The sequence below is a fragment of the Mesoplodon mirus genome, assembly GCF_964341445.2.
Source record: "Mesoplodon mirus genome assembly, chromosome: 13".
NCBI classification, from domain to species: Eukaryota; Metazoa; Chordata; class Mammalia; order Artiodactyla; family Ziphiidae; genus Mesoplodon; species Mesoplodon mirus.
In genome coordinates, this window is record NC_138989.1 from 51,965,155 (window position 1) to 51,987,406 (window position 22,252).

General features: G+C 37.2%; 1 protein-coding gene across 2 annotated transcripts in view; it reads left to right on the forward strand.

Annotated features, from left to right (window-relative positions):
• Positions 1 to 22,252, forward strand: part of KIAA1328 — a 394,620-nt gene that overhangs the window by 328,655 nt on the left and 43,713 nt on the right. For both annotated transcript variants that reach the window (XM_082639978.1, XM_082639979.1), the window contains one exon: positions 15,869 to 15,977. In XM_082639978.1, the coding sequence (XP_082496104.1) occupies positions 15,869 to 15,977 (109 nt within the window). The remainder of the gene's footprint in view (positions 1 to 15,868; positions 15,978 to 22,252) is intronic.

The window sequence follows — 22,252 nt, forward strand, 5'->3', positions numbered from 1 at the left end:
TCAGGTTAAGAAAGTTCCCTCCTCATTTGCTGAGAGCCTTTGTTGTACTGAGTGTTAAATTTCATCACATCTTTTCTTTCTGCACCTATTGAGATGATCATGTGTTTTCTTCCTTATTCTGTTAATTTGATGAATTACACTGATTGGGAGATATTGGTGTGTAATATCCTTTTTTTTGTAATGACCTTGTCAGGTTTTGGTATCAGAGTTATACTAGTGTCATAAATGAGTCAGGAGCATGTCAGCAAAAATGGCAGAGTAGGGACTTACAGGGGCTTGTCCTTTGCCAGAAACACTGAAAAACCTGGCACATACTGTCAGAACCAACATTATCAGAGCTCTGAAAGATGGTGAATGATTTATGGAAACCAAGCAAATGCTTAACCAGAAAAAAAGGCCACTGAAACATGGTAGGAGAACTTAATGAAGTTTTAATTTATCCTTGCCCTGAGCCCTTCCACAGCATGGCAGCAGTCTTGTAGATTGCAGCCAAGTTCCAGGTGTGCGTACCTGGTCCCAGAAGAAGCAGACCTTATTCTCAAGGAGTTGTGTTTGTCTGTTTCAACCTGTCTGTGGATTTCCCAAAAGACTGATACAAGGAGACTGCCTTTGTTTTTCCTACCTCTGGACTTTTTCAGGACAGAGAAGCAGTTACATGTAGGACATTCCTTGAAAACACTGAAAGCCAAATGAACACTGCCGCCTGGGGTAAAAAATAACAGTTGAGACAAACAGTAGACAACCAAAAGGCAACAAACCTAGATGAAATGGACACATTCCTAAAAATACACAAACTACCAAAACTGACTCAAGAAAAGTAGAACATCTGAATAGACCTATAACAAGTAAAGAGATTAAATCAGTGATCAAAAAACTCCCAACAGGGCAAGCCCAGGACCAGATTGCTTCACTGGTGAACTCTACCAAATATTAAAGAAGAATTAACACAAATTTTTTTCAAACTCTTCCCAAAAAAATAGAAGAGGAAGGAACACTTACTCAGTCATTAAAATGAGGTCAGCATTAGTCTGATACCAGAGCCAAAGACATCACAAGAAAGGAAAACTACAGACCAAAATCCCTTGTGAATATAGATGAAAATATCCTCAAAAAAATAATAACAAACTGAATGCAGCAACATGTTAAAAGGATTATATATCATGACCAAATAGGATTTAGCCCAGGAATTCAAAGGTACTTCAACATATGAAAATCAATCAATATAGTATACCATATTAATAAAAAGAAAAAATCTGATCATCTTAACACAGAAAAAGCATTTGACAAAATTCAACACTCCATGATAGAAACAATAATAAAATAGGAGTAGCAGGGACTTCTTCAACAAAATGAAGGGCATCTATGAGAAACCCACAGCTAATGTCATTTTCAATTGTGAAAGACTGCACATTTTTCCTCTAAGATCAGGAACAAGCCAAATATTCCCACTTTTGCCAATTCTATTCAATATTTTACTGGAAGTTCTAGCCAGAAAAATTAGGCAAGAAAAAGAAAGAAAACATATTCAAGTTGGAAAGGAAGAAGTTAAACTGCATTAGCAGATTATGTGATTTTATATATAGAAAATCCCAGAGAATACAAAAGAAAACCAAAAACTACTACAGCTAATTGCACAAAAACTTTTAGAGCTAATAAATGAATTTAGCAAAGTTTCAGGAAAGAATTTAACACAAAAATCCATTGTATTTCTATACACTAGTAGAACTACTGAAAAGGAACAGGGAAACAATTCCATTTATAACAGCATCAAAACAATAAAATACCTAGCAATAAATTTAACTGAGTGTAAGACTTGTATGCTGAACATACAAGTACTGTTCTGCAACAAATTAAAGGAGACGTAAATGGAAAGACATCCCACAGTCATGGATTTGAAGACTTAATATTATTAAGATGGCAATACTCTGCAAGTTGGCCTACAGATTCAGTGCAATTCCTATCAAAATCCCAACAACACCTTTTTGCAAAAATGGAAAAGCTGATCCTAGAACTCATAAAGAATTGCAAGGGTTCCCAATAGCTAACACAGTCTTGAAAAAGAAGAACAAAGTTGGAGGATTCAAACTTTGTGACTTCAAAACTTACTACAAAGGTACAGTAATCAAAACAGTGTGGTACTGATATAAGGAGATAGCTAGAGATGGATAGATAGGTAGGTAGGTAGGTAGATAGACAGATAGATAGATAGTTGATACAATTGATTTTTGACAGGAATGCTGTGACAATTCAATAGGAAAGGAATAGTCTTTTCAACAAATGATGCTGGGACAACTGGCTATCCACATGTGAAAAAAATGAAGCTGGATCCTTCATTTGTATACCTCATACCATATATAAAAATTAACTCAAAATGAATCAAAGACCTAAATATAAGGACTAAAACTATAAAGCTCTTCAGAGAACACATAGGTACAGATCTTCGGAACCTTGGATTAGGCAGTGGTTTCTTAGATTTGACACCAAAAACACAAGCAACCAAAAGAAAAAATAGATTAATTTGATTTCATGGAAATTAAAAATGTTTGTGCCAAAGAACACTATCAAGAGAATGAAAAGATAGTCCACAGAGTGGGTTAAAATTTTGAAAATCATGTATCTTATATGGGTCTGGTATCCAGAATATATAAAGAACTATTACAACTCAAAAACAAAAAGACAACCTATTTAAAAACTGGGCAAAGTACATGAAAAGACATTTCTCTGAAGAAGATGTACAAATGGCCAACAAGCATGAAAAGATGTTCAACATCCCTAATCGTTAGGGAAATCCAATCAAATAAGATGCCCACTTTAACACCCACTATGATTGTTATAATTTTTAAAATGTAAAATAAGTTAGAGAGGATGCAGAGAAATCAGAACCCTCATATATTGCTGCTAGAACTTTAAAATTATGGAGCCATTATGGAAAACACTTTGGTGATTCCTCAATACATTAAACATAGTATTACCATATAACTCATCAATTCCACTCATAAGTTTATACACAAAGTAATTGACAAAATGCTTTCAGGCAAATCTTGTACACAAGTGATCATAACAACTCTATTCATAATATCCAAAAGGTGGGAACAATGCAAATGTCCATGAACAGATGAATGTATAAACAAAATGCAATATATACATACAGTGGAATATAATTTAACCATAAGAAGGAATAAACTTCTGATATATGCTACAATGTGGATGAACCTTGAAAACATTTTGCTAAGTGAAAGTAGCCAGATACAAAAGGCCATGTTGATGGAATCGTGTTGTATGATTTTACTTATATGAAATATCCAGAATAGACAAAGGAAATTAGTGGTTCACAGGGGCTCAGGGAGAGGAGAAAAAGGAGAATGACTGCCTGATTGGTACAGGGTTTCCATTTAGAGTGATGAAAAAGTTATGGAACTAGAGCGTGGCAATGGTTTTACAACATTCATTATAATGCACCTAATGCCAGTGAATTGTACACATTAAAATGGTTAAAATGGTAAATGTGTATTTCACCACAGTTTTCTTTTTTAATGAGTCAGGAAGTCTTTTTTTTCTCCTTTGTTTTCTGAAGGAGTTTGTGTAAGAAATTGTTGGCCCTGCCATAGCAGGCTAACAAAGAGTAGGAGGGGTATGGAAGAGTACACGTGAAAGGCTTCAAGGTTTTTATAGGACAGGCCTGAAATGGTACACATAGCGCCATTAGTTTTCCACCTGACCATACACAATTACAGGGAAGACTGAGGAATATAATCTAGCTGTGTACCCCGGAAGAAGGGAAGAGTGTGTTTTGGTGGATAACTAGTGGCCTCTGTCACAGCAGCATTATTCACATTAGCCCCAAACCAGAAATATTCCAAATGTCCATCAATCACAGAGTGGATAAAAAGTCATAAATGCATACAGTGGAATACTGTATAGCAAAGAACACAAACTTCAGCTACATAAATCATCAACACAGATCAATTTCACAGACATAATACTGAGCAAAAAAAAGTCTCAAAAAGAATATATACAATATATTTCTATTTGTATAAAGTTCAAAAGTGTCAAAACTAAATCACATTTTGGGATGCACACATAAGTGGTAAAACTATAGAGAATAGAAAGGGAGTACTTACGAGAATAGTGGCTGGCTCTTGGATGTGAGAAGAGATTGTAATTGGGAATGGGTATTGGTGATGCTTCCAGGTTGTATGCTGCCAGTATTTTATTTCTTGATCTAGAAAGGGTTCACCCTGGTATTTTCTTTATCATTTATTCTTTAAACTAAACTGAATGCTATAATATAGCTCAGCTATTTTAAAAATGCAAAATGAAACAAAGGGTCAAGAAACAGAGTTTTCTTCAATGTTAACTCTAAGAAGTTCTCTTATCATGAGATGTCGATTGATGGATGAGCAGACATACCCCCCAGCTCTATATAAATAGGACATGATCCATTATGTTCAATTCCATCTGTGTATGCAAAAATATGTGTGTTTATTTACATAAATATATTCACGTATATTTACATATATATAAACATATGCATTTATACATGAGATTTATCTGCTTAGTGGATGATAATCTTACCAACACTTTTGTTTTTAAAATGTGTACATTGTGTTTGTGTGGGTGTGGTTGTGTGTGTGTGTGTGTGTGTAAATATAGAGACATATGTCATTCTATGAATATGCATTAACTGTATGTAATTGTTGGTATACTTAATATTAAATCAAATTTTATAGAAGGAACAAATATAATTAAAAGCTGATATATAGCTTTCTGGAAACTTAATAAGGAATAGAGCTTATAGAATTAAGAAAAAGGAATAAACTTGCCCTACGCCTTAAAGCAATCATTCTTAACTTTTTGGGGTCCCTTTCAGAATATAATGAAAACTATTGTCTCTTTACCCAGAAAAATGAATGAGTATGTATACATACATTATTGTGCCTGCAATTATGAGGGATTCCTCATAATTCTACATACTCTTGAAGTACATAGAAGTCCCTGCACTCTCTATTAAAATTTCTTTTAAAAATTTTCCCCATCAAATATCAATTGTCTCAACCAAGTTTTTGACAGAAGTATCAAAACGGAAAAAAAAAAAAAAAAAAGACTAATGTTCAGGTTTTCCGTGATAGTGACTAAAAAGATATTTCTCTTCTTATCACTACCAGGCATTTCTTCTCCCCTCTCAGCTCAGCCACAAATCCCTTCCAGTTGTTTCTCCTCCTATTACCTATTTTAATTTCCCCTTCTATCACCCAAGATTCCACCCAGCAGTTGTAGTCATAGTGAACTGCTTTTCCTGCCTCCATTCTCTCTGTTCCACTCTATTCTAAGTTCTGCCACAAGAATAATCTCTCCAAAGATCAGTTTGGGTTTTTTAAATTTTATTTATTTATTTGTTTGTTTATTTAATTTTTATTTATGTATTTTTTAGACCACACCATGGGGCATTCAGGATTTTAGTTCCCTGACCAGGGATCGAACCCATGCCCCCTGCATTGGGAGCACAGAGTCTTAACCACTGGACCACCAGGGAAGTCCCAGTTTGGGTTTTTTAATTGTTGTTGCTGCTTTGTTTTATTTTAGAGCTCAACTAACACAATGTTTAAGAGTTTGCAATTCAGAGTCAAATAGACCTTGACTGCATTCAAAGCCCAGCCTTGTTCCGACCAGCCCCTATGTGATATTGGACACGCTGCTTGACCTTTTCACAGTTTCCACTTCCTTATCTGTAAATTGAGGACAATAATATAATTTATGGACTGCTATAAAGATTAATGAGATAATGCAGGTAAAGTGATTTAAAGTCATTAGCAAGCTAACAGGATATAGTGATGCTCAATAAATATTTTCTGAATACATTAAATATTTAGCCTTAAGGTTTTCTAATTTAATGCTTTTGCTAATTCCATGCTCCTTATTCCTTTCTTTCAAAAGTTCACCTCCTCATCAGGTCTTCCCTAATCCTACAGCCAGATGTGATCTCTCCCACTTCTTAATTCCTCAGACTTTTCATATTATTTTTTACAGCAGTATAGCATAATGGTGAAAACCCTGGGATCAGATTGGCTGGATATGAATGCTGGTCACTTATTAGCTTTGTGATCTTGGGCAGGTCATTTAAGTCCCCTACAGCTTATTTTCCTGATCTGTAAATTATATATTAAGTAATAGTATTTATTTCTGGAAATGGCAAAACTATAAAGATAGAGCTGGAGGGTAATGGGAGCAGACCAAACAGGGAGAGGAGATTGACTACAAATGGGCATGAGGGAACTTTTTGAAGTGATGAAATATTCTAAAACTGGATTACAAAAATGATTAAGTAAATTCATGACAAAAATATTAAAAACTGGGTTGTGACCATGCTTTCATAGCTATATAAATTTACTACTATTTATCAAACTGTTCACTTAAGAGGGGTAAATTTTATGGTATTCAAATTATACTTCAATAAAGCTATTTTTTTTAAAGAATACATTGTATATGGAAAAGGCTTAGAACAGTACCAGGCACATACTAAGTATACTATATCTGTTAGCTGTTATAATTACTTTATACTGCCTTGAGTTATTTATGATTCTTTACCAGATTGTTCACAGTATCTCATTTCTTACTCTCACATCTTCCTTCCCCTCTCCATAAACTAAGCCTGAGCTTAATCCTAGCACCAGCCCCTGTGAATCATTAGGTACTTGGTAAACATTTACTGACTGAATTCATTGTATGAACTAAAGGAGTTCGTGTCCGGTATGAGAAAGTACTGATTTAGGTTGAAGGTCCCACAGGTTTGTATATAAGTCTGAATTGTACATTTGGATGACTGGTCTTTTATATCTGTACATGATAGAGAACAGTCAATATTGAGTATGGCTTTTGAATACCAAGGATCTTGGTGATTGTTTTGATGCTAATCTCTACAGATATAAGACTCTTGCCTTCTCCAGGCCTGATTTTCTCTGGTCACACTTAAACTGTGCCATTCCCAGAGTTAGCACATGGTATTCTTGGTCTGGTATTCCAGAGCCAAAGCTGATTTCAGGTCATTTGAATATTCACCCTTTTCTCAAAGAAATAGTGACTCTTCCCAAATAACTTCTTTCAGCAGCCTGGGCAACCGTTTCCTAGGAACCAGAAGAAAATTGTGAATGAGATTTTTATAGGCTTCCAAGAAAAAGACAGGAATGTTTTGTGTTATGTGGAAAATAATATTAAGAAGAAGCGGGGAGAAGGAGAAGATGGTGGAGTAGGAGGACATGGAGTTCACCTCTTTCCACAGGGGCATCAAGAATACATCTACCAATGGAACAGTTCTTACAGAGCACCAACTGAACACCAGCAGAGGACCTCGGACACCTAAAAGGATAAGAAAAGACCCCTGCATAACCGGGTAGAACGAAAAAGAGAAAAGGAAAAAAAGAAAAGAGGAAGCAGGATGGGACCTGCTCCCTGTGGGGGCTTCGGGAGGAGCTGAAGGAGAGGAGAGGTTCCTGCACCGAGGGAACCCCCATTGCCAGTGGGAAGATCAGCTGAGACAGAAGGGGAGCGTCAGGGGCATGAAGGAGAGCGCAGCAGCCAGTCTGTGGCAGGCAGGACAGAGTGAGACTTACACAGATGGTCCATGACACAGCCCTGCATGCCCCAGCCTGAGTTATGTGTCTGCTGGTGTGGACGGGGGCTGGATGCTGGAACGTGGGGTTTGGAGAGCAGACCTGGGGAGAGGACTGCTGTGGGCTGTGTGGAGACAGCCTGAGGGGATGGGAGTGAGGAACTCCACAACTGGGAATGCTCCTGGAGGAATCCCAGACCACCATGGAAGTGAAGCACCATTGTTAAGTGACATGTGAAGGGCAGGGCCACCATGACAGCCTCTCTCCCCGTCCTCCAGCCCCCGCCCCCAGAGGCACTAGGAGGGGTTCCTGCTGGAGCGGGTTCACACGTCCCCATCAGTCGCCACCTCTACCCCCTCCCACCAAAGCATGCCAGTGCACCCCCAGTCACCACCTCCACCCCCTCTCTACTGGGCAGGGAGCAGATGCCTATGGATGGCCCACATGCAGAGGTGGGGCTGAAACAAAGCTGAACCCCAGGGGCTGTGCGACTAAGGAAGAAGAGCTGAAATCTCTCCTTTTACCTGCACAAGTCACAGATTAAACCCCTGCAACTGGCTTGGTAAACTCAGCGCCTGCGGAACATCTGAACAGACAACAAGTGCTCCTGCAACTGAGGTGGATCTGGCTTTAGCAGATGTGCACTTTGTGGGCATGTACATGCGGGGGTTGGTCCAGGTCAGAGTCAGAGCTGCCCCCATAGCACCCACAGTGGGTCCAGATCCAGGATTACCGCAATCTTGGGATGTGACTTCAGTGTATCTATGTTGGTGGCCTGGTAAAAACAACACCTGAGAGACTCCAGGGCCAACTGCCAGCATACCCACAGTTAAGATGGGGCTGAGAGCAGTGCCAATAACAGAGTAACTTGTGAGCTCACACAACAGGTGAAAGGTGACACAACATAGAATGCTCACAGGTGAACAGCTCCAGAGGAGGAATACTCAGTGGCTTCTCTCCCAGTGGGACTGCTCCAATCCCACCTACCTCTCATCACAGATCAGAAACACAGCTAAGAAACAGATCTGGGGTCTCTACTCCAACTAGGGAGCATACCCCACCCCAACAACCCCAGAGCAAAGGAGAGGCCCCACTCAATACCCAGGGCAGGCTCTAGTCATCACAACACCAGTCAAACCCCTATCAAGGGGATAACATCCAGCATACACTGAGGAAAGAGGGAGCAAACATCCATACTAAAAACTGCCCTTGCACCAAAAAATATATATATAAAGATATATAGATATAGATATAGATCTTAAACCCATGCAGGCTACACAAGGACATTCCCATATAAAAATAGCCCTCCAAGAGAGTCTAAGGGTCTGGGATCGGGAGGAAGAACCCCCAGAGCATTTAGCCTTGAAAGCCAGTGGGGCTTGAGTGTAGGAGCTCCACGGGGCTGGGAGAAATGGAGACTCTACTCTTGGAGGGCACACATGAGGTCTCAAATGCACTGGGACCCAACACAAAGCAGTACCTCCATAGGAGCCTGGCTAGATGTACCTAGGGGTCTTGGAGGGTCTTGTGAGGAAGCAGGGGTTGGATGTAGCTCACCATGGGGGTGAGGACACTAGTAGCAGAAGCCCCAGGGAACATTAATTGGCACGAGCTCTCCCAGAGGTTCCCATTTCGGCACCAAGGCCCAGCCCCACCCAACAGCCTGCAGGTTCCAGTGCTGGAATGCCTCAGGCCAAACAACCAGCAAGACAGGAATACAGCCCCACCCATCAGCAGACAGACTGCCTGTCTAAGTCATACTAAGTCGTACTAAGCTTGCAGCCATCCTAAAACACACACCCCGACATGGCCTTGCCCACCAGAGGGACAAGACCGAACTCCACCCACAAAAGGGCAGGCACCATTCCCTCCCACCAGGAAGCCTGCACAAGACCCTGGACCAACCTCACACACCAGGGGTCAGACACTAGAAGCAAGAGGAACTACAGTCCTGCAGCCTGCAGAAAGGAGACCACAAACACAGTAAGTTAGACAAAATGAGATGACAAAGAAATATGTTGCAGATGAAGAAGCAGGATAAAGAACCTACAACAACAACTAAATGAAGAGGAGATAGGCAATCTACCTGAAAAAGAATTCAGAGTAATGATAGTAAAGATGATCCAAAATCTCTGAAAAAGGATGGAGACACAGACTGAGAAGATACAAGAAATGTTTAACAAAGAGATAGAAGATCTAAAGAACAAACAAACAGAGATGAACAACACAACAACTGAAATGAAAAATCTACTAGAAGGAATCAATAGCAGAATAACTGAGGCAGAAGAACGAATAAGTGAACTGGAAGACAGAGTGGTGGAAATCACTTCTGCAGAACAGAATAAAGAAAAGCAAATGAAAAGAAATTAAGACAGTCTAAGAGACCTCTGGGACAACATTAAACTCACCAATATTCACATTATAGGGGTCCCAGAAGAAGAAGAGAAAGAGAAAGGGCCTGAGATTATATATTAATTATAATATTATATTGTATTATATTAATCAAACTGACAAAAATTAAATACAAAGGAAAAATATTAAAAGCAACAAGGAAAAAGCAACAAATAACATACAAGGGAATCTCTGTAAGGTTATCAGCTAACTTTTCAGCAGGAACTCTGCAGGTCAAAAGGGAGTGGCACAATATATTTAAAGTGATGAAAGGGAAAAGCCTGCGGCCAAGAATACTCTACCCAGCAAGGCTCTCATTCATATTCAACAGAGCAATCAAAAGCTTTACAGGCAAGCAAAAGCTAAGAGAATTCAGCACCACCAAACCAGCTTTACAACAAATGCTAAAGGAACTTCTCTAGGCAGGGAGGAAAATAAAGAGGCCACATCTAGAAATAAGAAAATCACAAATGGGAAAGCTCACTGGTAGAGGCAAAAATACAGTAAAAGTAGGAAATCATCCACACACAAATATGATATCTAAACCAGAAACCATGAGAAGAGGAGAATACAAATGCAGGAAATGGGAATTGCACGTGAAATGAAGAGACCAGCAAGTTAAAACAACCTTGTGTATATATAGACTGCTATTTCAAAAGCTCATGGGAAATGCAAACCAGAAAACTACAACGGATAACACACATACAAAAGAAAAAGCAACCCAAACACAATACTAAAGATGGTCATCAAACCACAAGAGAAGAGAACAAAAGAGGAAGGGAAGAAAAAAGACCTACAAAAACAAACCCAAAGCAATTAAGTAAATGGCAATAGGAACATACATATCAATAATTTCCTTAAATGTAAGTGAATTAAATGCTCCAACCAAAAGACATAAATTGGCTGAGTGGATACAAAAACAAGACCCATATATAAGCTGTCTACAAGAGATCCACTTCAGACCTAGAGGCACATATAGACTGAAAGTGAAGGGATAGAAAAAGATATTCAATGCAAATGGAAATCAAAAGAAAGCTGGAGTACCAATACTCATATCTGACAAAATAGAATTTTAAATTAGAGATGACAATGAAGGACACTACATAATGATCAACAGATCAATCCATGAAGAAGATATAACAACTGTAAATATATATGAACCCACATAGGAGAACCTCAATATATAAGGCAAATGCTAACAGCCATAAAAAGGAAAATTGACAGTAACACAGTAATGTTGGGGGACTTTAACACCCCACTTACACCAATGGACAGATCATCCAAACAGAAAATAAGTAAGGAAACACAAGCCTTAAATAATACATTAGACCAGAGAGACTTAATTGATATTTATAGGACATTCCATCCAAAAACAACAGAATACACTTTCTTCTAAAGTGTACATGGAACATTCTCCAGAATAGACCACATCATGGGTCACAAATCAAGCCTTGGTAAATTTAAGAAAATTAAAATCATTTCAAGCATCTTTTCTGACCACAATGCTATGAGATTAGAAATCAATTACAGGAAAAAAAAAAACTGTAAAAAACACAAATACATGGAGGCTAAACAATGTGTTACTAAACAACCAATGGATCACTGAAGAAATCAAAGAGGAAATCAAAAAATACCTAGAGACAAAGGACAACAAAAACATGATGACCCAAAACCTATGGGATGCAGCAAAAGAAGTTCTAAGAGGGAATTTTATAGCAATACAATCCTACCTCAGGAAACAAGAAAAATCTCAAATAAACAACCTAACCTTACACCTAAAGCAACTAGAGAAAGAAGAACAAACAAAACCCAAAGTTAGTAGAAGGAAAGAAATCATAAAGATCAGAGCAGAAATAAATGAAATAGAGGTGAAGAAAGCAATAGCAAAGATCAATGAAACTAAAAGCTGGTTCTTTGAAAAGACAAAGAGAATTGATAAACCTTTAGCCAGACTCATCAAGAAAAAAAGGCAGAGGAGGAGTCAAATCAATAAAATTAGAAATGAGAAAGGAGAAGTTACAACTGACATCACAGAAATACAAAGGATCATAAGAAACTACTACAAGCAACTATATGCCAGTAAAATGGACAACCTAGAAGAAATGGACAAATTTTTAGAAAGGTACAGCCTTCCAAGACTGAACCATGAAGAAATTTTTTAAAAAGAACAGACCAATCACAACTACTGAAATTGGAACTGTGATTTTAACTTTCAACAAACAAAAGTCCAGGACCAGATGGCTTCACAGGCAAATTCTGTCAAACATTTAGAGAAGAGTTAACACCTATCCTTCTGAAACTCTTCCAAAAAATTGCAGAGGAAAGAACACTCCCAAGCTCATTCTATGAGGCCACCATCACCCTGATACTAAACCCAGACAAAGATATCACAAAATAGGAAAATTACATACCAATATCACTGATGAACATAGATGCAAAAATCCTAAACAAAATACTAGTAAACCAAATCCAACAACAACTTAAAAGGATCATACACCATTATCAAGTGGGATTTATCCCAAGGATGCAAGGTTTCTTCAATATACATAAGTCAATCAATGTGATACACCACATTAACAAACTGAAGAATAAAAACCATATGATCATCTCAATAGATGCAGAAAAAGCTTTTGAAAATTCAACACCCACTTATGATAAAAAAAATCTCCAGAAAGTGAGCATAGAGGGAACTTACCTCAACATAATAAAGGTCATATACAACAAACCCACAGCAAACATCATTCTCAATGGTGAAAAACTGAAAGCATTTCCTCTAAGATCAGGAACAAGACAAGGATGTCCACTCTCACCACTTTTATTCACCATAGTTCTGGATGTCCTAGCCACAGCCATCAGAGAAGAAAAAGAAATAAAAGGAATACAAATTGGAAAAGAAGAAGTGAAACTGTCACTGTTTGCAGATGGCATGATACTATACATAGAAAATCCTAAAGATGGCACCAGAAAACTACTAGAGCTCATCAATGAATTTGGTAAAATTGCAGGATACAAAATTAATGCACAGAAATCTCTTGCATTCCTATACACTAACAATGGAAGATCAGAAAGAGAAATTAAGGAAACAATCCCATTTACCATTGCATCCAAAAGAATAAAATACCTAGGAATACACCTCCCTAAAGAGGCAAAAGACCTATACTCAGAAAATTATAAGATACTGATGAAAAAAAAATTAAAGGTGACACTAACAGATGGAGAGATATACCATGTTCTTGGTTTGGAAGAATCAATATTGTGAAAATGTCTAGATTACCCAAAGCAATCTCCAGATTCAATGTAACCCCTATCAAATTACCAATGGCATTTTTCACAGAATTAGAATAAAAAATTTTACATTTGTGTGGAAACACAAAAGACCCTGAATAGTCAAAGCAATCTTGAGAAAGAAAAATGGAGGTGGAGGAATCAGGCTCCCTGAATTCAGACTATACTACAAGGCTACAGTAATCAAAACAGTATGGTACTGGCACAAAAGCAGAAATATAGATCAATGGAACAGGGTAGAAAGTCCAGATATAATCCCATGCACCTACGGTCACCTAGTCTATGACAAAGGAGGCAAGAACATACAATGGAGAAAAGATAGTCTCTTCAGTAAGTGGTGCTGGGAAAACTGGACAGCTACATGTAAAAGAATGAAATTAGAACATTCCCTAACACCATACACAAAAATAAACTCAAAATGGATTAAAGACGTAAATTTAAGTCCATATACTACAAAACTCTTAGAGGAAAACATAGGCAGAACACTCTCTGACATAAATCGCAGCAATATCTTTTTTGATCCACCTCCTAGAGTAATGAAAATAAAAACAAAAATAAATGAATGGGACCTGATTAAACTTAAAACTTTTACACAGCAAAGGAAACCATCAACAGAATGAAAAGACAACCCAAAACATGTTAGAAAATATTTGCAAATAAAACAGCTGACCAGGGATTAATCTCCAAAATACACAAACTGCTCATGCAGCTTGTTATCAAAATACAAACAAGCCAGTCATAAAATGGGCAGAAGACCTAAATAGACATTTTTCCAAAGAAGACATATAGATGGCCAAAAAGTGCATGAAAATCTGCTCACCACTGCTAATTATTAGAGAAATGCAAATCAAAACTACAATGATACCTCACCTCACACCAATCAGAATGGCCATCATCAAAAAGTCTGCAAATAACCAATGCTGGAGAGGGTGTGGAGGAAAGGGAACCCTCTTGCACTATTGGTGGGAATGTAACTTGATACAGCCACTGTGGAGAACAGTATGGAGGTTCCTTAAAAACCTAAAAATAGAACTACCATACGACCCAGCAATCCCACTACTGGGCATATACCCTGAGAAAACCATAATTCAAAAGGATACATGCACCCCAGTGTTCATTGCAGCACTGTTTACAATAGCCAGGACATGGAAGCAACCTAAATGTCCATTGACAGAGGAATGGATAAAGAAGAAGTGGTACATATATACAATGGAATATTATTCAGCCATGAAAAAGAATGAAACAATGTCATTTGCAGCAACATGGATGGACCCAGAGATTGTCATACTGAGTGAAGCAAGTCGGAAAGAGAAAGACAAATATCATATGATATTGCTTATATGTGGAATCTAAAAATGGTACAAATGAACTTACTTACAAAACAGAAACAGAGTCACAGATGTAGAAAACAAACTTATGGTTACCAGGGGGAAAGTGGGGAGGCAGGGGAGAGGGATAAATTGGGAGATTGGGATTGACATATACACACTACTATATATAAAATAGATAACTAATAAGGACCTACTGTATAACACAGGGAACTCTTCTCAATACTCTGTAATGACCTATATGGGAAAAGAATCTAAAAAAGAGTTGGTATATGTATATGTATAACTGATTCACTTTGCTGTACAGCAGAAACTAACACAACATTGTAAATCAGCTATACTCCAATAAAAAATTTTTTAAAAATAAAACATTACTGAGAGCTCATCCTACAAAAATCATCTATCATATAAGAAGTAGGATGAGATGATGTCCAAGGTCTCCTCCAGCTGTAACATGAGAATTTGATAAGTGAAAAAGCCTTACTGTATTTTTAATAAATAAAAAGTTGGCAATTTTGTTAATTTTTTTAAAAAGGAGGATAAATTTATTGTTATTAGAAATAATAATAATTATAAAACAAACAGAAACAAAACGTCTTCCTGTCCATGCTATCTTAGTCTTGAGCACTCCAGAAGAGGAAAGTAATTATCAACTAAACATTTCTTGCTAGAAAGGAACAAAGGCCAAATCAGCCCTAGAATGGTTAGTTGAGCATCTTACTTGTTTTAACATCTTACTTGTTTTTGCATCTTACTTGTTTAGCATCTTACATGTTGAGTTCTTTAAAAGAAATATTCAAGATTTATGTCTACCTTGAAAGTTCTGGGATTAGGATCAATTTAATTTGAAGGGTGTAGAAGTACAAAGTGCTGGAATTATCAATTTTGTCAAAGAGAGGAAAGAACTTTTCTTATGATGTTGATAGTTAAAAGGAACAAAATAAACCAGTCTACCTCCTTGGGCATTTTTACAATAAACCCAAATCAGCAGGACCTTGATAGGCCATCAGGTTTAAAAACAAAATCTCTAGTTAGTCTGTTATTGCACAAATGCACTTTTTTAAAAACAAGGTATTATGGATCACTGATGTTTACAAAACCAAAACAACTCACCGAGTTTTCCATCTGCCGTTGTCTCATTTCATGGGGGAAAATGGCTTGCTTTTAAAGTTTGGGGATTCCTATACGAATATATTACTCAGAATAGGCTTTTCCTTTTATTAAGTGCCCAAATTATTTCCTTTATTGTTCATGCAGGGACAATGGCAGAAGTTAGAAAAGATGCGTCCACATCTCCTATGACAACAGGAAGCCAAAAGGAGCTTGTAATCACAACCACAGCATCCTTGCAACATGACACCCCCCGGTAAGTTTCAGGGATTCTTTGTTTTAATATTCTGCAGATAAGAACTTTTTTTGAGTTATTTAATAAATATTGAAAAATCTTGACAATTGTTAATGCCTCCTACTCAAGAGAGAGGCCCTTATTTGGAAGCATCTAGATATGACCAGGTTGAACTCATGGAGCCCTTTCCTTTATGCATGCTTTTCCTTAATTGGTAATGGCAATTGACAAGGATTTCCACAGAAACACAAAGCTAATCCTGCCTTTCATCAAAGAATCTGTTTAGCAGCAGGTCCTTCCCAACTTATCATGGAATGGTTATACACTTGGACTATAAGCTTAACTAACTGAATTCATTGATATTAAACACTGTAGTGGGTTTTGTACTACAGTTAAATGACTGTCAACATTTACTTATACCAGAGACATTTGAGGAGTTAATACTTTGATCAGCCTTTTCTGGAGTCAGGAAAAGAAACATGTTATTGAAATTTCTCATATCTAATAAGCCAACTCCCATATTATGCATTTAAGGCTGAATATATAAACATCAACACCAAAAGGGCTTGGTTTATGTTTCCTTGGGGATGTGATTGTTTGAGCACTTAAATTCCTAGCATCTTATCAGATAAATATAGATTTAATTTTAAAGAACTTTTGGGAAATGACTCTTAACACAGAGGATAATAATAATGGCTATCATCTATTAAGCATCTACTATGTGCCCAGCCTTTTGTACGCATTATCTGATTTAATCTTCATCACAGCCTTATGAGGTGGTACTACTATCATCCTCATTTTAAAAATCGGGAAACTAAGGTTCAGAGAGATTGAGTGACTTGCGTAAGGTCACATAGCTAGTAAGAGGTAGAGACAGCATTTCAGACTCCAAAGCCCATGATCTTAAATATTATAATAGTTGACAGTGACAACGTCCCTATTTTGGAAGCCACCCACAGTCAAAAGAAAATTTAACTAGTTTACCACATTCTTTGTCCATTACGCCTTTCTTTTATTTTTAATGCTACCATGCATGGCATTTTGCCAAAGACCTACAGTGTGTTGTGGTTCTGAAAGGTTGATGGGGCTTCCACCTTGGACCACTTAACATTGTGGATGAATGCTTGTGCTCAGAGAGGATCCATCCTAGCCCATCTTGAGGGATTTCTTTGGAGGAGTTATAGGTAAAGAGGAAAGACAATCTGGATTTTCAAACTTAATGAATTTTCCTATCTTTGACACTAAGATCTTCAATGAGATATTTAACACAACTCTAATGTGTTTTTGATGATTGCACTTCAGTTTAGAGAAAAGCATGAAAAAGAAGAATAAAATGTTTCCCCAGTGAGGGTTTTATAGTACATCCTCAGCACACATTTTCTGAAATGGCAATATCAACTTTGTAGAGTTTTACAAGCCCAGGTTAAAATCACTGTGAAAACTCATATTTACAGACCTTAAAAAAAGGATTCTTTATCTATTAGTTCTTAATGCTACAGTTCAGCTAAATACAGATTCTCAGAAGCTTCTTAAATAATGAGCATTTGGCTAAACAAAACAATGTGCAGCACACCAGATTTTATCCTTAGAAGTGCTTGATGGCATGTTATAGGTCTATTATACAAAGTGCAGAGTTGAAAAAAAAAGATTCAGTACTATGAAAATCAGTTACCAGGAAGGCACAGTGGTTGCTTTCCAGACTTCAGAATCAAGATTATTTGAATTATTTTCATTTCAAAGTATAGAAAAGGCATTTTTTATAGACTGCTTTTACATATAAACTCTTAATGCAAGAGGAAAGCCTGTTGTTCTTCATCCCAAGAAACCTTTGAAAGTACTGAGGAGAACAAGAATAAAAGTCCTTTCCCTGTCCACCCTAAATTCCAAGAATTTTCAAGACCTGCAGGAAAGGATGGGGATGGGACAGATGCCGGTGGGCGACAGGTTTTCCTTTGTTCTCTGAAAAATGCTGGCATCTATAAGAGTCCCATGTGGGTCCATGTGCAGGTGATAAAACCTAGCTTGGCAAAGTCATCTTTCTCGTTCACAGTGTACGTTGTTAATTGTTCTCTCTGCTGCGTGTCAATGTAATGTGAAATTTTCATTCTGCATTCAAGATGGGAGAAGTTGTGGCTGAAAATGTTAACATTTGCATTTTTATTTGTTGATTTATTTAAAGGACAGACTCTCCTACAGCAATCCATCACTTGGTGGCACACCAAATGTGAATAATGTATTGTAGACTTGTGGTTACAATGTGTAATAAGTGCTAGAGACAGTAAAGGAATGTTAATTATGTTGCAAATGTAATATTTATTGACGCATAAAGTTTATTGCTTTCGAGGTTCAATAATACTGACCAGAGGACATTAATATCACTTATCCTGATTTTAGCAGGGCACCTTTGTATGTGGAAATATTCATCTATCTCATGCTAACAAAATAAATATGTAATTTGCAGCACAAGCAAAGAGGGCTTTATAATAGTTTTCTGTGCTGAGAGCTGCAGTGCTTCTCTCTTTCCATCTTACTTCCGGCCTCCAGTACTACTCACACACCCCTGAGCTGTCCAAGAAAGTAAGCACAGTGGGCATCTCGGTACAGGAGGGTGGCACCACTGAACTAAACAATGCCTTGCATTTCTGTTTGCCTGGAACAGGCAACACCCACAGACCATTCCACCAGGAGAGAGAACTGGAGGGGCTTTTCTCCGTCATTCTGAACACCTGGTGGGTAGGTGTGCCTTTGCTCAGAAAGTTGAACAAATACCTGTCCTGCCATGACACTGAGTCAGAGTTTACCAATTCTACTTGATCCTCAGGTCTCCAGTGTGGAGCCAGAGCTGGGCAAGTTACCAATGAATTTGTTATGAGCACAAATGTTGCTGATAATTAACCCTTTTGTACCTTGCAGAATTAGTTGTGTCCGTTGCCAGCATACAGACCGTAGAAGAAATATCTGAGACCCAGAGCAAAAGAAGTTAACGTTAATTAACAACCATCAGCTGTAATTGTCATCCCCATTAAGATGCAGAATTATGTATTTCTTCATTATAAATAACCTTTCTAATTGTACTTGATGTATGCCAATTTAATCAAAAAGTATACTTTCAACAGGCAGTTATTTGCATTAATGTAGCTTTGGATCTTCAAATCTTTGATTTCAAATTTGACCAAGGAGAAAAGTCTATTGCATGCAGTATATTTTTTATATGTTGGTGTCTTTTTTCTATTCAGGTATGTAAATCTGAAACATTTTATGTTAAAATGAAGACTATCTTCTGGGATTGTTCAGTGAAACAGATATCTTGTCACTTTTTAAAATACCGGTGGAGTTTCTATCTCTCAGTCTTATGACAACGCAATAAGGATTCCTTCCAAACTGATAGAGCCAAATACCAGGCCTGCAGCAGCAGGCTTACACGCTCGGTCCCTGAAGTAAAAGGTTACGGAGGCTCCTTCTCTCTGTTCTTTCCTGACTCGTAGGAGTTAAGACTGGTACTCTTGACCTCTTTTTTTATTTTTCCCTGTGAGATGTGAAGAGAGAAAGACTGATCTCACCAAATCATGCCCAATTAGTGAATTTTTGGAACTGGAACTGTAGTTAGCCTATTTCTAGGAAGCACTGTTCACCTCACTACTCTAGGTTTTTTCAGAAAGATTAGTTTTTATCACAACACCAAGTTGAAGGTTTTTGTTTTACTTTGTTTGGTTTGTTTTTTGAGCTATGTCAAGAGGGATGATTTTGTAGAGCTTGTTTTTTGTTGAGGGAGGTTGGAAAATATTTGTGTATGTGCTTTGAAGGATTTAATAGCTTATTTGGGGAACTTTTAAAAAATAATAGCTTAATTTGTTCTTTTTTTTTTTAAGACCTTGTTCCTTTGCTGTCAGACCATATGCTTAATGTGTTCTGAAAATTTTGCTGTAAGTTTCCACCTTGCCGAGCTTTCTATAAAGCAATTCCCAGTGCACAGTCATGCTCACAGGCAACTGTTCACACATGGCTGACTTGAAGGTGGCTTGTGGAGACTCCTTGCCTGCTGAGTTTGAGATTGAGGGACCCAGGCTCAGAATATTGGGAACCTGAGACCACACTCTGCCAACCCAGGCTGGAAGGATCCAAGTACCCTGCAATCTAAAACTTAAACTTCTGTCTTGAAGAGAGTGTTTTTCTATGTCTTCTTTGGGAAAATGTCTATTCAGGTCCTTTGCCCATTTTTTCATCAGACTGTTTGCTTTTTGCTGTTGAGTTGTAAGAGTTCCTTATATATTTTGGATATTAACCCCTTATCAGATGTATAGCTTGCATATATTTTAATCCCAATCTGTAGGTTGCCATTTCACTTTGTTTAATGTTTCCTTTGCGGTGCAGAAGCTTTTTTATTTGATGTAGTCCCACTGTTTTATTTTTGCTTTTGTTGCTTGAGCTTTTGGTGTCACATGCAAAAAATCATTTTGAAGGCTAATGTCAGGAGCTTTTTCCCTGTGTTTTCTTCTAAGAGTTTTAGAGTCTCTGGTCTTACATTTCAGTCTTTAATCCACCTTGAGTTGATTTTTGTGTATAGTATAAGATGAGGGTCCAGTTTCATTCTTTTGCATGTGGATATTCAGTTTTCCCACATGCTGTCCTATTTATTGAAGATGTTATCCTTTCCCCATTGCATATCTTGTTGAAAATCCATTGACCATTTATGCTTGGGTTTATTTCTGGGCACTTGACTCTCTCCAGTGAGTCTGTGTGTCTTTTTTTTATGCCAGTACCATACTGTTCGTAATATAATTTGAAATCAAGAAGTGTGATTCCTCCAACTTTGTTCTTCTTTCTCAAGATTGCTTTGGCTATTCGGAGTCTTTTGTGTTTCCATATGAATTTTAAGGTTGTTTTTTCTATTTCTACAAAAAATTTCATTGGAATTTTGTTAGAGATTACATTGAATCTGTATGTCACTTTGGGTAGTATGGCTATTTTAAGAATTTTAATTATTTTAATCCATGAACACAGGATATCTTTCCATTTACTTGTGTCTTTTTCAATTCTTTTCTTCAATGTTTTATAGTTTTCAGTGTACAAATCTTTCACCTTCTTGATTAAATTTATTCCCAAGTATTCTATTCTTTCTTATGCTATCATAAATGAGATTTTTTTCTTGATTTCTTTTTCTGATAGATCATTGTTGGTGTAAAGAGACACAACTGATTTTTATATCTTGATTTTGTATCCTGCAGCTTCGCCAAATTCATTTATTAGTTCTAACAGGTTTTTTTGTGTGTGGGGGGGCATCTTTAGGGTTTCCTACATATAAAACCATGTCATTCGAAGAGATAATTTTACTTCTTAACTATTTGGATGTCTTTTACTTCTTTCTTTCTTTCTTCTGATCCCAAATTTCAGTGTTTTTTCATTTTCTCACACTGTGTGAAACTTGAATTTTATTCTGAGGTGTAGGCACTAAGCCTATAAAATTCTGATTTAGAGTAGGAATCCGGCAAACTTACTTTAAGAGTTAGAATTTGTTTTTATAACTTGATAGGAAGAAACTTAGTCTTACACAGAAGGGGAAGTGCTGTGTTTCTATTACACACAACAGCCAAATTGCAACGCTTTCTTGCACTTGTGCCCAGAATCCTAACTGTAACAAAATCCTTTTTTTAAAAAATCAGACTTTTTTCTCACCTGTACATTCACACAGATATTTTTAGAACTTAACCAGATCCCCTCATGTGCCTATCACATAATGTGTTATCCTTCCAAGGTGAAGAAAGAGGAACTAAATTAAAATCCCAAACCTCAAACTAGAACCTTACAGGCACTACTTGGGTTTATGTGGTAGGTTTGAACAGCAGAACTCATTGCTGCTATACAATAGAGCACATGAGTGGTGACCATATGTGGCAATACTGGCTACTATTCACTGAATGCCTATTTATGTATCGCATCTTGTGTTGGGCAAGTTCAGCTATTTCCTTTCACAATATATGTTCATACAAACTATGTATCATTGTAAAGCTCTTTTTAATGACTACTAAAATTCATTTTCAAAGTATTAGATAGATTTTCTTCTTAGATTTTTTTCAAAATGATTTCCAAAAGTGTGGGCTTCTAGGCCAAGAACTATCATTTTAGCTTTATATGCGCTCCGAATAATAGTTTACACACTACACACAATCAAAATGCCATTTACTATAACTTTTCCATTTTGTGTATATTGCAGATAACAAAATAAAAACAAAATTGAATGATATATTGCACATAAATGATGACAATAAAAAGGGATAATCCAAAAACTTCAGAAAAGA